This window comes from Mustelus asterias, chromosome 1 (assembly GCF_964213995.1).
Source record: "Mustelus asterias chromosome 1, sMusAst1.hap1.1, whole genome shotgun sequence".
In the NCBI taxonomy this organism is placed as follows: Eukaryota; Metazoa; Chordata; class Chondrichthyes; order Carcharhiniformes; family Triakidae; genus Mustelus; species Mustelus asterias.
The window spans coordinates 39,412,370-39,427,643 of NC_135801.1; the positions used below are offsets into that span (position 1 = coordinate 39,412,370).

Genomic DNA, 15,274 nt, shown 5'->3' on the forward strand with positions numbered 1-15,274 from the left:
GTCACCAAACTTTTTCACTTGGACAGTGTCTCCTAGTAAATAATTCTATCAGCTTTTTGTCCATCATGGCTCCTTTTCTGGGCTTCTTGCTTTTCTTCAATTGTTTGACTTAAGTTCAGGAAGATGAGGCTTAGACTGGTCCGTAGGCGTCTACCCATCAGTAGTTCTGCCAGATTAAACCTGTCATTAAATGTGACGTTGTCCTGTAATTAAAACGGAATTGTGCCAATTTTGTGTCTAAAGAACCCTTGGTCTGTTTTTTCATACTATTTTTGAAACCTTGAGACTGCTCGCTCTGCGAAGCCATTTGATGACGGGTGATACAGAGTTGTACGGACATGTCTTACTCTATTTGTTTTCATGAATGTCCTAAATTCCCCATTGGTAAATGGGGCCCCATTGTCTGTCACAAAGACTTCTGGTACCCCATGAGTACTAAAAGACTGTCTAAGTCCTTTTATCGTGTTATATGATGTGGTGGACACTATCCGGTGTATGTCAATCTACTAAGCGTGGGCATCCATTAGTATCTGAAGCATTGAGCCCATAAATAGGGTCCTCTGGTCATATTGGCACATTCTGCATGCCTTTAGCATCTCTATGTCCCACATTTATGCCAGGCCCCCAGATGTCGCTTCTCGCTAACGTCTTCATTTTTAAGAACCCTGGATGGCTGTTATGAAGCTTTTGAAGGTTAGGCCTTTGGGTGGGACATGGGATAACTACCCGGGCTCCCCAAAGAATGATGCCTTCTTCGATTCCCAGTTCCTGGTACTTTGTCACATATGGCCTTAACTCTTGTGCCGAATATTTAATATGATGTGGCTTAATTTTGCCAATGTGGGATTGCTCCGAGTCGAAATCTTAATTTTTTTTTGCTGAGCTTGACAAAGTATCCATGAAATTTAATGCCTTTGTCCATATTTGGTGGTAAGGCTCAGAGCATCTGCGTCAGTTATCTGTGTCCCTGCTCTACGTTCCAAGGTATACTCATAAGTGCTTAACAATAGCACCCACTGCTGTATTTGAGCTGAAGCTATGGAGGAATTGTTTTGTGTTCAGAAAAATGGCTCAACAGAGGGTCGTGGTCTGTTAAAGAAACATAGAAGATAGGAGCATAGGAAGCCATTTTGTCCTTCGAGCCTGCTCCACAGTTCATTACGAACATGGCTGATCGTCCAACTCAATAGCCTAATCCTGCTTTTTCCCCATAACCTTTGATCCCATTCGTTCCAAGTGCTATATCCAGCCGCCTCTTGAATACATTCAATGATCATGAAGTGTCGAAATTTCTTCACTGAGAAGACCATTGCCAAACCTTCCTTCTCAATCTGTACATATCTTCATTCTGCATCGGCAAATGTTTGTGTGACATATGCCATCGGACGTTCCATTCCAGTGCCCCATCGGTGTTACAGCATTGCACCTATTTCTTATGGAGAGGCATCACATGTAATAACCAGTGGCTTCTTTGTGTGTTGTAGATCAATGCATTATCTGACTGTAATTGATGTTTGATTCGCACAAAAGCATCCTCCTGTGGTTCTTGCCATGCCCCTTCTGATCTTTCATAGAAATCATAGAAACCCTACAGTACAGAAAGAGGCCATTCGGCCCATCGGGTCTGCACTGACCACAATCCCACCCAGACCCTACCCCCATATCCACCCACTAATCCCTCTAACCTACACATCCCAGGACACTAAGGGCAATTTTTAGCATGGCCAATCAACCTAACCTGCACATCTTTGGACCGTGGGAGGAAACCCACGCAGACATGAGGAGAATGTGCAAGCTCCATACAGACAGTGACCCAAGCAGGGTATCGAACCCAGGTCCCTGGAGCTGTGAAGCAGCAGTGCTAACCACTGTGCTACCGTGCCGCCCCTCTCTTTCACAGCATGTTTAGGGATGCCAGTAAGGTCGCCAAGTTTGGAATGAACGTTCCAAAATAGTTTACGAGGCCGAAAAATGATTTTAATTCTGTCATGTTCCTTGGTGTTGGAGTCTCTTTTATGGCTCTTATCTTTTCCGAGACTGGGTGTAAGCCATCTTTGTTGACCCTATAACCGAGGTATGTTACTTCAGATGCCTGGGAAGTGCAATTTTCCCTTTTTAGTCTGATCCTGACTTCCGAAAATCATCACAAGACTTCCTCAAAGTTTTCATGCTGTTCCTTGACAGTGGCTCCTGTGATTAGAATATCGTCTAGGTAAACTGCCACTCTGGGTATTCCCTTCAGTATGCTGTCCATTACTCTTTGGAAAATGGTGCAAGCCAATGATACACCAAAAGGTAGACGAGTGTATTTGTACATCCCCTTGTGCGTTTTGATGGCATGTATTTTCTTGATGACGCTTCCAATTCAAAGAACAGTACAGCACAGGAACAGGCCTGTCGGCCCTCTACGCCTTCCAAAGTTAGATATGAGCCACACTTACCTCCAATTCCGATTGGAGGCAAGCATGGCTCATATCCAAATTTGTGAAGACCTGGCATCAGGACAATTTTGCGTAGAAGTCCTCTATTTGAGCATCCAACATTTGTTCAAACGAGATGTTCTGTCCACTGTCATTTTATAGTCATGATGTGGAGATGCCGGTGATGGACTGGGGTAAGTACAGTAAGAAGTCTCACAACACCAGGTTAAAGTCCAATAGGTTTACTTGGTAGCACAAGCCACAAGCTTTCAGAGCGCTGCTCCTTCATCAGTTGAGTGCGAGTTCTGTTCACAAACAGGGCATATAAAGACACAAACTCAACTTACAAAACAATGGTTGGAATGCGAGTCTTTACAGGTAATCAAGTCTTAAAGGTATAGACAATGTGAGTGGAGAGAGGGTTAAGCATAGGTTAAAGAGATGTGTATTGTCTCCAGCCAGGACACTTAGTGAGATTTCACGACACACGACAACACAGAATCGCTGAGCAGAAACTGATAGCCAACTTCCGCACACATGAGGACGGCCTCAACCGGGATCTTGAGTTCATGTCACACTATCTGTAACCCCCACGACTTGCCTGGACTTGCAAAATCTCACTAACTGTCCTGCCTGGAGACAATACACATCTCTTTAACCTGTGCTTAACCCTCTCTCCACTCACATTGTCTGTACCTTTAAGACTTGATTACTGTAAAGACTCGCATTCCAACCATTATTTTGTAAATTGAGTTTGTGTCTTTATATGCCCTGTTTGTGAACAGAACTCCCACTCACCTGATGAAGGAGCAGCGCTCTGAAAGCTTGTGGCTGGTGCTACCAAATAAACCTGTTGGACTTTAACCTGGTGTTGTGAGACTTCTTACTGTATTTTATAGTCATCACAGAGATAGATTGTATTGTTTTGCTTTAGTACAGGAACAACAGATGCAGCCCTCTCAGAGAATTGCACGGGTTCAGTAATGCCCAGTTCTTCTAATCATTCCACCTTGATCTCTACTTCTGCTCGCAGAGCACATGGAACTGGTCTTGCCTTTAAAAATCTTGGTTGGGCGTCTGGGTCTACATTGATGTTTACCCGAGGCCCTTTTATCTTTCCAAGGCCTGTCTAGAAAACGTCTGGGTATTTTCCTATTACCTCTTATAAGTTACCATTACCCATCTTGAAAATCTGCTGCCAATTGAAATGGATTTTTGTAATCAGGCAATTCCCAAAATGATATGTCCCGGCCCTTCAGCCATCATCAATGGGAGCCAGACTGTCTGTTGCCCATATGTGACTGGGGTTACAGTGGTCCCGATTATGCGTCATGGTTCTGCTGTATAAGTTGCCAATCTTGCCTTCGTGTCACTTAACTTAAGTGGTAAAATGCCAATCGTAATCTTCTAAATTCTTGTTCCCCTGCAATGGATACTGCTGCACCTGTGTCTACCTCCATGTTCAATGGGTATCCATTCACTTGGACATGGATCTGCATCTGATGTGGTGATACAATTTATTGTACCAGTTGCTCTTCTTCAGCCTGACCTATCTGATAAGTTCTGTTTTGGGGTGGCTTCACCCTTTGATCTCTGTTTGTTTCGGTAATCTTGCTGGGGACAGGCTCCCTGACTGCATGCACAATGTTGGCGTGCTGGCCATTCTTAAACTGTGGGGATCCCTGGTTTCCCTCTCTGCTCATTTATCCTCGTCCAAGACTGGAGGTCACCAGTACATTCAACTGGAGACCAGGGCCTGCGGTAAGAGGTTCATCCAAGCCTGAGGACACTGTTATCTGTGGCTCCTCTCAGCTCTTCGGCTCCTTTCTCCTCATTTTTGCAAGACAAGACTATTGCTATGGCTTTATTTAGGTCCAGGTTTGGGTCTATTAAAAGCCTTCTTTGAGTTGCTAAATAATTTATGCCACATATTAAATGATCTCTCAGCATTTCAAGTAACGCTGGGCCATACTTGTAATGCTCTGCCAGTTTCCTTCATCATGTCAGGAATTCTGTCACTGGCTCCGCTGCAAATATAATCATTCAAAACACTGGGATAGAAATGCAAAAGCCTCGGCTACTAATACCGACACTGGGTGATGCAGAAAATTGTGTGAGTAATCCAACACCTGGGGTAGGAATCCAGAACCCTCGGCTAGTAATTCTGGAACCGGGGTAGGACACTGAGCTGGTAATACAGGGTAAGGGCTGCCACACCAAAGGCCTGACTGCTAATCCAGACAGCTGGGTGCTAACTTGGGTCAAAAAACAAGTGCTTCAATTCCACAAAGTCATCTTGCACAATAACACTAACAAGGAATAACATAAATGTGTTGACCTGAGCAGGTAACTCCAGCATCCTGGCTGTGTGTGCAGTTAGTCCCCACCCATGGATTGGCAATGCACTGATCGAGGGTAGACTCTGTCCCAGCACAGCTCACATTATATGACCAGATCACCCCAGTTCCCACTCCATAGGTGGTGCCTCGATCTGCTGACAGGGCTGTTCCACAGTTCAACACACTGCAGACCACATTCGCTGCTTTTACATCCCAGCCATTGTCACAGACAGTCCCCCAGACAGAGTTACGATACAGCTCAACTCTCCCGGAGCACATGTTGCTACCATTCACCAGCCTTACAGGCACGGGACCTGCAATAGAGATGAGAACAACGTTAAACTGGTCTGGGACTACACGGACTTTCACAAGAGATTTCAGCTGGATACTGTATTTCAGGTATCAGCCTCCTCCCGATGTAGGTTAGCACAGAGAACATAAAAAGCAGAAGAGCAGGAGGAGGGCATTCAGCCATTCAAATATGAAATGCTTTTCAATTAAGTGATTGCTGATCTGTATCTTAACTCCATCCATCTATGTTGGTTCAGGAATCCTGAATATCCTTAGCCATTAAAACTCTATCACACACAGTTTTGAAATTTCTATCTGATACCCAGCATTAATAGCTTTTTGGGGGTCAGAGCTGGAGATTTAGGCAAGGTGGATTCTGGACTGACTGGGCTATTTGCCCACATATGGAATTTTCCAGTTACCCTCCAGATGCTCATACTGACAGTGAATGATTCACTGCCTCGAGGTGGGCCCCCAGAATGACCTGTGGGATCTCTACCATCCCCCATAGTGGTGGTCTAACCATGAGATCCATCTTTTAGAGTCATACAATATAGAAGAGGCACTTCAGCCCTTCGAGTTTGCATTGACAAATCTACACTAAATTTAGGCTATTCCCACTTTCCAGCACTTGGCCCATAGCTTTGAATGTTATGACATTTCAAGTGCTCATCCACGTACGTTTTAAAGGACTTGTTACACTTAAGGAGCATGTTACCAACTCTACGCTGAGTAAATCACTCCACTCACCTGAACAGGTCACTCCAATATCCTCCCTGTGGGTGCAGCTATTCCCCACCTGTGGATTGGCAGAGCACTGATCAAGAGAAAGCTCTCTCCTGTCACAGCTCACATTTACCAACCAGATGTTCCCAGTCCCCTCTCCATAGATGGTATTTTCTGTTCCTGACAGAGCTGATCCGCAGTTCAACATTCTGCAGACCACACTTGTTGTGTTAACATCCCAACCGGTTGCACAGACTGTTCCCCAGCTGGAGAAACGATAGACCTCAACTCTCCCAGAACACACGTTAGAACCGTTCACAAGACGTATGGGCACTGGACCTGGAATAGACATGGTTACACAGTTAAAATGGGCAGGGATTATCTGAACTTCTAATGGAGTCACCGCCGACACATTGTAACCCAGGTGCCAGTCTCCTACCACCATGGGTAAGCACAGAGAACGTACAAGGACTAAGGAACAGGAGGAGGCTGGCCATCCCCTCGTGTATCCACTGTCCTTCATATAGAACATGACTAAACACTATCTTAACTCCATCTATCTGCTTTGGTTCCATTATCCTTCATATCTTTACACAACAAAAAAAGCAATCTGCACCAACCCATTAGAAACAGCTGAACTCCCACTTAATCCCCCCTGCCAGCACTTGGCCCATAACCCAGAATGTTATGATGTGTGAAGTGCTCATCCAGGTACTTTTTAAAGGATGTGAGGCAACCTGTCTCCACCAGCCTCCCAGGCAGCACATTCCAGATCATCACCACCCTCTGGGTAAAAAGGTTTGTCCTCACATCCCCCCTTAAACCTCTTGCCCCTCACCTTGAACCTATGTCCTCTCATGACTGACCCTTCAATGAAGGGGAACAGCTGCTCTCTATCCACTCTGTCCCTATCTCTCATAATCTTGTACACCTTGATCAGGTCGTCCCTCAGTCTTCTCTGCTCCAATGAAAACACAGTAAGAAGTCTCTCAACATCAGATTAAAGTCCAACAAGTTTATTTGGTAGCACAAGCCACAAGCTTTCGGAGCGCTGCTCCTTCATCAGGTGAAGTCCAACGATGTGCAGGTTAGGTGGATTGGCCATGGTAAATTGCCCTTTAGCAATTCAAAATGTGTAAATTAGGGGGGATTAGCGGGATAAATGTGTAGGGTTTGGCGGAGAGGGCGGGGGGTGGGGGGGGCGGGGGGGTGGGAGGTGGGCCTGGGTAAGATGCTCTACTGGAGAGTCGGTGCAGACTCAATAGGCAAAATGGCTCCCTCGGCACTGTCGGGATTGTATGGTTCTATGGTTTAGTCCCCAGTATCATACTGATGTACGTGTGCTACATTCCTCAAAGGTCAATGTACATTATTGGACAAGGAGACCAGTGGCCTGTGCTAGCAATCCAGCAGCCTGGACTGCAGTAATCCAGAGGCCTGGACTGGTAACTCAGACATAAAACAAGAGCTTCAATTCCACTAGGTCAGCTTGTAAACTGCCACACACACAAAGAACATGCTAAAGGCACTAACCTGAACAGATAACTCCAGCATCCCAGCTGTGTGTGCAGTTATTCTCCACCCATGGTTTGGCAGAGCACTGGTCGAGGGCATACTCTGTCCCATCACAGCTCACATTATGAGGCCAGATGACCCCATTCCCCTCTTCATAATAGGCGTCTCTTGTTGCTGACAGGGCCGTGCCACAGTTTAACACTTTGCAAACCACATTTGCAGCTTTTACATCCCAGCCATCATCACAGATGGTTCCCCAGATCGAATTACGATAGACTTCAACTCTCCCAGAGCACATGTTAGTACCATTCACTAGCCGTATGGGTACAGGACCTAGAGATGGAAATATGGTTAAATTGTCTTGTGTCACCTTGACTCACACTGCTGTCATTAACACGACATTTGAGCCCAAGTGGCAGACTCTTAGCAAAGAGATCACTTAAGTACAGGAATAGGCCTTTAAGCCCCTCAAGTCTGCCCAATAGTCAATTGGATCGGTGAAGACCTTCATCTTAACTCCAACTATCAGCTCTGTTCCACAAACCTTAACTGCCATTCCCAACAAAGTGTTCAATCTTCGATTTGCAAATTCCAATTGATCCCGAGCATCGAAAGATTTTTGGGAGAAAGAGTTCCAGATTTCACTCCCTTCCGTGAAGATATGCTTCCTGACATCCCTCCAGAGCTGCATCACTCTAAGGTTCAGTCCCTTGTTCTACAGATTCTCTCACCGGTGGAAATTGATTCTTTCTATCTATTTCTTTAAATCCAATTAGATCCCCCTTAATTTTCTACATTCAACTCAATGTAAGCCATGTTTCTGCAATCTGTCTGAATAATTTAACTCTTTCAGATCCCAGTATTTTGCTGATGAATCTGTGCAGGATCTGCCCCAAGATCAACACATTTTATTGAACAAACAACTGATGGATTTGTAACCCAGAGGAAGGGCAGATAATCCACAGTCCTGGCAGGGATTGTGGAAAAAAACAAGGCCTCCGATCCAACTAGGTTGTGAACCAGTACACACAAAGACCACATTAAATGCAAAGCAGGGAACACCTTCACCCTCACAGGAACAACAAACCCTCCACCCACAGCAAAGCACTCACCCAAGCAGAGAAGCCACCCCCAACCCCTTCCCCCACACCCCCCATCTCCACCCACCGCCACTCCCCCTCCCCAAATCCAACCAAGGAAGCCTGACACTATTGCTGGCAAAGAACCATTTCCACCTCACCAAGAAGGGAGTACTGTCCTATGAACCCCACTCAACCGAGCAGAAAACTACACTCACCTGAACAGGTAACTCCAGCATCTTGTCTGTGTGTGCAGTTAGTTCCCAACCATGGGTTGGCAATGCACTGATCGAGGGAAGACTCTGTCCCATCACAGCTCACATTATGAGACCAGATGATTCCAATACCCTCTCCAAAGGACGCATCTCTTTCTATTGACAGGGCTATCCCACAGTTTAACACTCTGCAAACCACGCTCGCTGTTTTAACATCCCAGCCATTGTCACAAACGGTCCTCCAGGTGGAGTTACGATAAATCTCAACTCTCCCGGAACACATGTTGCTACCATTCATCAGCCGTACGGGTATTGGTCCTGGAATACAGATGAGAACACGTTTGGACTGGTCTCGGATTAACTAGATTCATTAACTGGACACTTTAGCCCAGGTATTAGTCTCCTACCAATAGTACTGAAAACATTTAAGAACTCTAGAACTGGGGCAGACCATTCAGCCCCTTGAGTCTATACATTATAAGTCATGGCTATCTGTCTTGTCAGTCCATTCATCTGCCTGATTTCATAATTCTTAAACACCGTACCCCCAAAAATCTACCAATCTCAGTTTTGAAATTTCCAGTCAACTACAGCATTAAGAGCTTTTTGGCGAAAGAGTTCCAGATTTCCATTGCATTGTGTGAAGAAATACTTCCTGACATCACTCTAGAATGGCCTGGCTCTAATTTTATCGACCCGCGTTATGGGTTCAACTCCGGAAATAGTTTATCGCTTTCAACCCTATCAGGCCTTTTATGTTGATTAAATAACCTAAAGAAAGGCGTTTCCTTGAAGTGGTCCATGAGCTAAGAATTTACGTATTTGTGTTTGTCACACTCTTTTTTAATTTGAGTATTTCAATTTAAAAATAACCCAGCAGGCAAAGCTTTATTCTTAAACAAGATAATGGTAAGTTTATTGCTAAACTACTGTTGAAAATTGCAGAAAAGTGATCAATTTATTAACAAAAATACAGATACAAAGTTTAAAATGCAGATGAAGATGGAGAATAATTATAAAAGCGAAATTCCTTGAAGATGTTGAGCGAAATCTTACTGAAAAATGGCAGAATGTTGTTTCCAGTGAGAAAACCAGTGTATTTCTCTCCAGAATCCACCAAATGGTTTTCTCTCCAGATCTTACGACACTGCCGAAAAAAATCAATGGGGCAGGTTCTGCAGCGTCATACAGGGGGGCAGGGTAACAACACGCCGGCAAAACCTGGCAAAACCCGACTGCTCGGTTATCAGGGTGTCCCAATCAGAACCTCAGGAAACCTCTGCCCACCTGCCCTCCCCCCACCCCACTCCAGCCCACCCAAGGAGGTCTCGGGGGCTCCCTTCGGTACCGGCAATCAGTGATGGCACCTCTCTGGATTCCTTTTTCAATAGATCAGTGATGATTTCTGAGCAACTTGCTCTGTGCCACACGGTGGAGGAGAAAAATCCAGCTCTCACATGCAGTTCACCATTAATTCAGCTGAGAGCTATGAATTGGAATTGACTTCTGGAGGTCCTCTGCACAAAATGGCTGTTCTCAACCAGACTTTCCACAGATCAAAACTCAAATATGGCTGCTATCCCTGAATACTGAAAGGCCTGGATAGAGTGGACGTGGGGAAGATGGTTCCATTAGTAAGCACCACTAGGATCTGTGGGCATAGCCTCAGGATAAAGAGATGACCCTTTAGAATTGAGATGAGGAGGAATTTCTTCAGTCAGAGCGTGGTGAATCTATGGAATTCATTGCCACAGAATACTGTAGAGACCAGGTCATTCAGTATATTTAAGACAGAGATGGATAGGTTCTTGAATGGCAAGGGGATCAAGGGTTACGGGGAAAATGTAGGAGAATGGGGTTGAAAAACTTATCCACCATGATTGAATGGTGGAGCAGACGAGCTGGGCCGAATGGCCTAATTCTGCTCCTATATCGTATGGTCTACTATGGTCGTTAACCTTTTAAGTATTGGGTTAACCCAGGACAGGGTGCCTAGTCCTCATTGCCTTTTAGCTGAGGTAATTAGCATTTTATATGTCTTAGCTTGAATTAAATGGCTGCCAATCCTCCAAGTTTTGAGATAAGAAAGAGCAATTTATACCCCCAGTGAAGCCATTATCAATGGGTTTCTGTTTACCCAAGGAGATGCGTATTGAATTTCAAATGTCTTCAAATGTCAGGGTATGTCCACTTGCAATCCACTTGGAGGCTTTCTAAACGCTGAAGAAATATTGAAGTTGTAAAAGGTCAGGTGACTTTTGACAGCCATTTTAGCTGATGCCTTTTCTGCCTCCTTCAGCTGACTTGGTTTGTCTTCAGCCCTTTTAATAGACGAGTAACGTCCCTCAAGCTTTCTGACTAAATGGCGTGCATCCCTTGCTGTCACTTGACTTGCTTATGGATTTCCTTGAGGTCTGTGGGATCTGGCTTTGCCATTTTATCTTTCATGCATTGTATAACTAACTCCCTATAGGGCTTCTGAAAACTTTTCAGTTGTCTGCAACTTTACAGATTCTTGCTGCTGAAATTGTTAAGTTTGCTCAGCCTCTCTTTGCAGTTTTTGAGTTTTGCTAGGTAACACCTTCCAAGTAAAAGTTGGGCCCTTTGCATGGCCAAGCTTGTGACTACATCCACTGTCACCAGCCTGGTAACAAGTTCACTCTCTTCGTGGATCTCAACCGTAATGGCTGCATCAGTCAGACTTTTAACCATCATTTTGGAATTTGTCCTGCTTCTGCATAGGAAATCTTCAATTCTCCCTGCTAAAAGTGTGTACAAACAACCAGTTCTCCAGAAAATGTTAATCTCCCTTCCCAGTTCTTTGGAACAACTGGTGGCCATTTCCCCTTTACACACAAAATCCTGATAGGTTTTTGTGCCTTTGATCATCGTTTTAGTGACGATGGTTACAGGCTATGCTGGAAGATTCCCATCGGTTTTCTTTGCATGCCAAATATGTTCCTTAATATGGCCGCAATTAAGACAGACAGGGTGTGGTTCTGCAGCTCTGCCTTCCACATTACTTCTTTCCAAGGTTGGGATTGGTTATCCCATTTTTCTCTTTTACCTTAGGATCTATTTCCTTTCCCTCTGTAACCCTCCGGTCTTTTCCCCACAGATATAAACTCTGATTATTTGCTGTGATTCAGATGTCTGTGAATCAATTCATAATCTCATGGCAGCTGTCTTTGCTAAGGTAGTTTTTTTGTTCCACAAGGCACATTTTAATATTGTAAGGAAGACAATATCTGAACTCCAGTAACAATACCAACACTCTTATTTCATTGGAAGCACATTCGAGTGTGCACCCATTGATCAGAATCAATCAATTTGACTTTCAAATTCCAGAAAAACTTGCAAGGGTTTCCTGTGTGAATTCCCAGATCACCTACAGCTCCTGGCATGAGTTCATAGGGACTGCAGAAACATTTGCTTGCGTTCCCCCTGTGAATTTCCGGATTGGCGTGTTCCTGGCATGCGTTGAGAAGCACTTGGGATTATATCCTTAATCATTTTGTAATCGGCAATCATTTGAGGAGAGAGTGTGGAAAGGATTTCTTTGGACTTTCCTGTTCACTGCCCCAGTATCATCAGTGTCCACACTTCCTAAAGTAAATGTACCTGAGCTACTACTTTTGGAAAGCATTAAGAAGGATTCTACATCCCTCTCTTCAAATTTGGAGAATTTTAGTGTTTTGAAGCCTGTGTCAGGAGTTATGAGGGTTTGGGCTGTCATTAGACAAAGTGCAGTCTCCCCAGCAGATTCAAGCTGTCTTTGGTCTCTATCTCACTGGACTTGCAGCTTCAATTCCAACTTCTCTACTGGAAATCCCAGCCCCCCTAGCTCCCTTTCTCTTTCTCAGGCTGGTCTTTCTTTCTTTCCTTTCAGAGCTTGTGGATTCACCCTTTCTTTCTGGACCTGAAACTCTTACTCCTTTTCTTTTCTTCAGCCTGTAAACTCCAGCTCAATTTCCCACCTCTCTTTCTGCCAAAGTGAACTTGTCTAGTTTCAATTCAGCTTCTGCTGCCTGTTATAATTCTGGACTGTATTCAAAATGCTCACCTAGCATTTTCAGGAGTTCCTGAATTTGTCTTTACTGGGGATCTTAATTACTACCTGCTTAGTAATGACTGTTAGTAGCTCCACATCCAAAGATGCTAACTCCTGCCAATTTTAACCTTTCTGATCAATAAACTCTTGTTATCAAAAGTTGCCATCTTAATTTACTGTTTGTTCTTTTACAAAACAAAGTTTGCAGCTGTAGCTTCCAATTTGATTTATAACAATTTGAACTCTGTTACTTTCCTTCTACTTCCACCTTCTTTGCAGAGACCTGAACTCATATACAGGGGCCGCAACTGGTAGCACAAGGTGCTGGGCTCTTAGCACAGGGGCCTGGACTCACAGCACAGGGGCCTGGACTCACAGCACAGGGGCCGGGACTCACAGCACAGGGGCCGGGACTCACAGCACAGGGGCCGGGACTCACAGCACAGGGGCCTGGACTCACAGCACAGGGGCCGGGACTCACAGCACAGGGGCCGGGACTCACAGCACAGGGGCCGGGACTCACAGCACAGGGGCCGGGACTCACAGCACAGGGGCCTGGACTCACAGCACAGGGGCCTGGACTCACAGCACAGGGGCCTGGACTCACAGCACAGGGGCCGGGACTCACAGCACAGGGGCCGGGACTCACAGCACAGGGGCCTGGACTCACAGCACAGGGGCCTGGGCTCTTAGCACAGGGGCCTGGCCTCACAGCACAGGGATCTGGCCTCACAGCACAGGGATCTGGCCTCACAGCACAGTGACCTGGGCTCATAACCCAGAGGCCTGGACTAGTCACCCAAAGACCTAGACTAGTAATACAAGGTTCTGGACTCGTAACACCGGGGTCTGGACTCGTAACCCTGAGGCCTGAGCTAGAGGCCTACGCTGGTAATCCAAAGGCCCGAACAATGAATGAAGAGGTCTGCATCACTAATCTGGACACAGTAAGGGTTTTAACAACACCAGGTTAAAGTCCAACAGGTTTATTTGGTAGCAAATCTGGAGGCTGGGCTAGGAACACAGAAAGTGAGATTTTGAATAACCAGACAGGTTAAAAGTCAAACGCATATAAGGAGCACGTTAAATTTGCTCACCTGAGCAGATCACACCGGCATCCTCCCTGTGTGAGCAGTCATTCCTCACCAGTGGGTTGGCAGAGCACTGATCAAGGGCAATCTCTGTACCATCACACTTCACATTATCCATCCAGATGTCCCCAGTCCCTTCTCCAAAGTAGGCATCTCTTGTTGCTGACAGGGCCGTCCCACAGTTCAGCACTCTGCAGACCACTCTCGCTGCATTTACATCCCAACCACTGTCGCAGATGGTACCCCAGGCAGAGTTAGAATAGATTTCCACTCTACCTGAGCACGTGTTGGAACCATTCACCAGACGTACAGGCATCGGACCTGGAATAGAGATGGGAACACGGTTAAACAGGTTTGGGATCATCTGGACCTTCACTGGGGTTGTTTACCTGGACATTTTAGCTCGGATATCAAGTCCCTCCCAATACTGGTTAGTAAGAAGTTAGGAACAGGAGGAGGCATGTCAACCCCTCAAGCCTGTTACACAAGAACAGATGGAGACCTCTTCTCCCCTCCAACCTGTTCCATTGTTCTATTACATCCATATCGCAACTCCATCTATTTGCCTTGATTCAGTAACTTTTAATATCCTTATCCAAAGAGAGTCATATTGGGCTTAAAATGTTGGCTGGAATTTTCCGCTCCCTCCAGCAGTGAGAAGCATGGTGGGCGAGGCACAATATTTGGAGTGTTTGCAAAAATCAGTTTCCACCATCAGGAAACGTGTTTGGAATTTTGTTCTCCTAACTTTGATGGTGAGTTATTTTCCCACTGATACATGTCAGAAACCACATTTGCATTGACTTGCATCTAATGAATGCTCAATAAAAGGCAAACTTGCAGGAATCATGTTCCCTTTAAATGCCCTGCCAGGAGATAATTAGAACGGTCTATTCCACAACTGTATGTAAATAGCATGCGACTGGCGAGCCTCACTTCATCAATGACTTTAAGGAAAGTAGATACTGCTACCTTTAACATCTGAGCTGTGATAATTCCGTGCTTCTCTGATTCTGCGCCAAGGCAGGTGCCTATGGGGGAAGGTGGGAAAACGGAGGTTTGTCTGGGGTGGGCTAGTGGAACACAGAAGGGGGGTCTAAAGCAAGGGTTGGGGTGGAATTTTATGTTTAGGAGAATAGATGCAGTGGCAGGCCTGAAAATCAGTGTGATTCCCATTGGGCGGTGGATTGGGTTTTCACATTAAATCTTCTGCTTTGCGGCTCATTAATAATGCATCAGCAAGGAATTTGTACAATTACATCCTGTAATTCGTCTGCCCTGCCGTTAGCTGAAAGGTCCTGGTGACATATTTAAACATCACCCATACACACATTCACTCACTGCAGACCAGCTGCTGTGGCAAAGCACAAAATTACACCCAAAAGGATTAACACTCTGCTCCATGGTTCAACAAGGCCTCCCTGGAGATTCTCCTGCAGACCACCAAGGACAGGCTTCTTTCTGAGGCCTGGGAGCGGGAGACTGGCTCACCTGGCCTTGGTGGCCTGGGAGGTCCACTCAAAGCAAAAGAGGGCCATCCTGTGCAG

The 15,274-nt window shown here is 45.5% G+C and overlaps 1 protein-coding gene across 1 annotated transcript in view; it reads right to left on the bottom strand.

Moving 5' to 3' along the window:
- Nucleotides 1-32: 32 nt before the first annotated feature.
- Nucleotides 33-15,274, bottom strand: part of LOC144506493 (scavenger receptor cysteine-rich domain-containing protein DMBT1-like) — a 56,586-nt gene continuing 41,344 nt past the window's right edge. Inside the window, exons 11-15 of the mRNA XM_078232722.1 lie at nt 13,734-14,048; nt 7,310-7,624; nt 4,862-5,073; nt 2,442-2,492; nt 33-203 (exon numbers count right to left, since the gene is read on the bottom strand). Of these exons, the coding sequence (XP_078088848.1) occupies nt 33-203; nt 2,442-2,492; nt 4,862-5,073; nt 7,310-7,624; nt 13,734-14,048 (1,064 nt within the window). The remainder of the gene's footprint in view (nt 204-2,441; nt 2,493-4,861; nt 5,074-7,309; nt 7,625-13,733; nt 14,049-15,274) is intronic.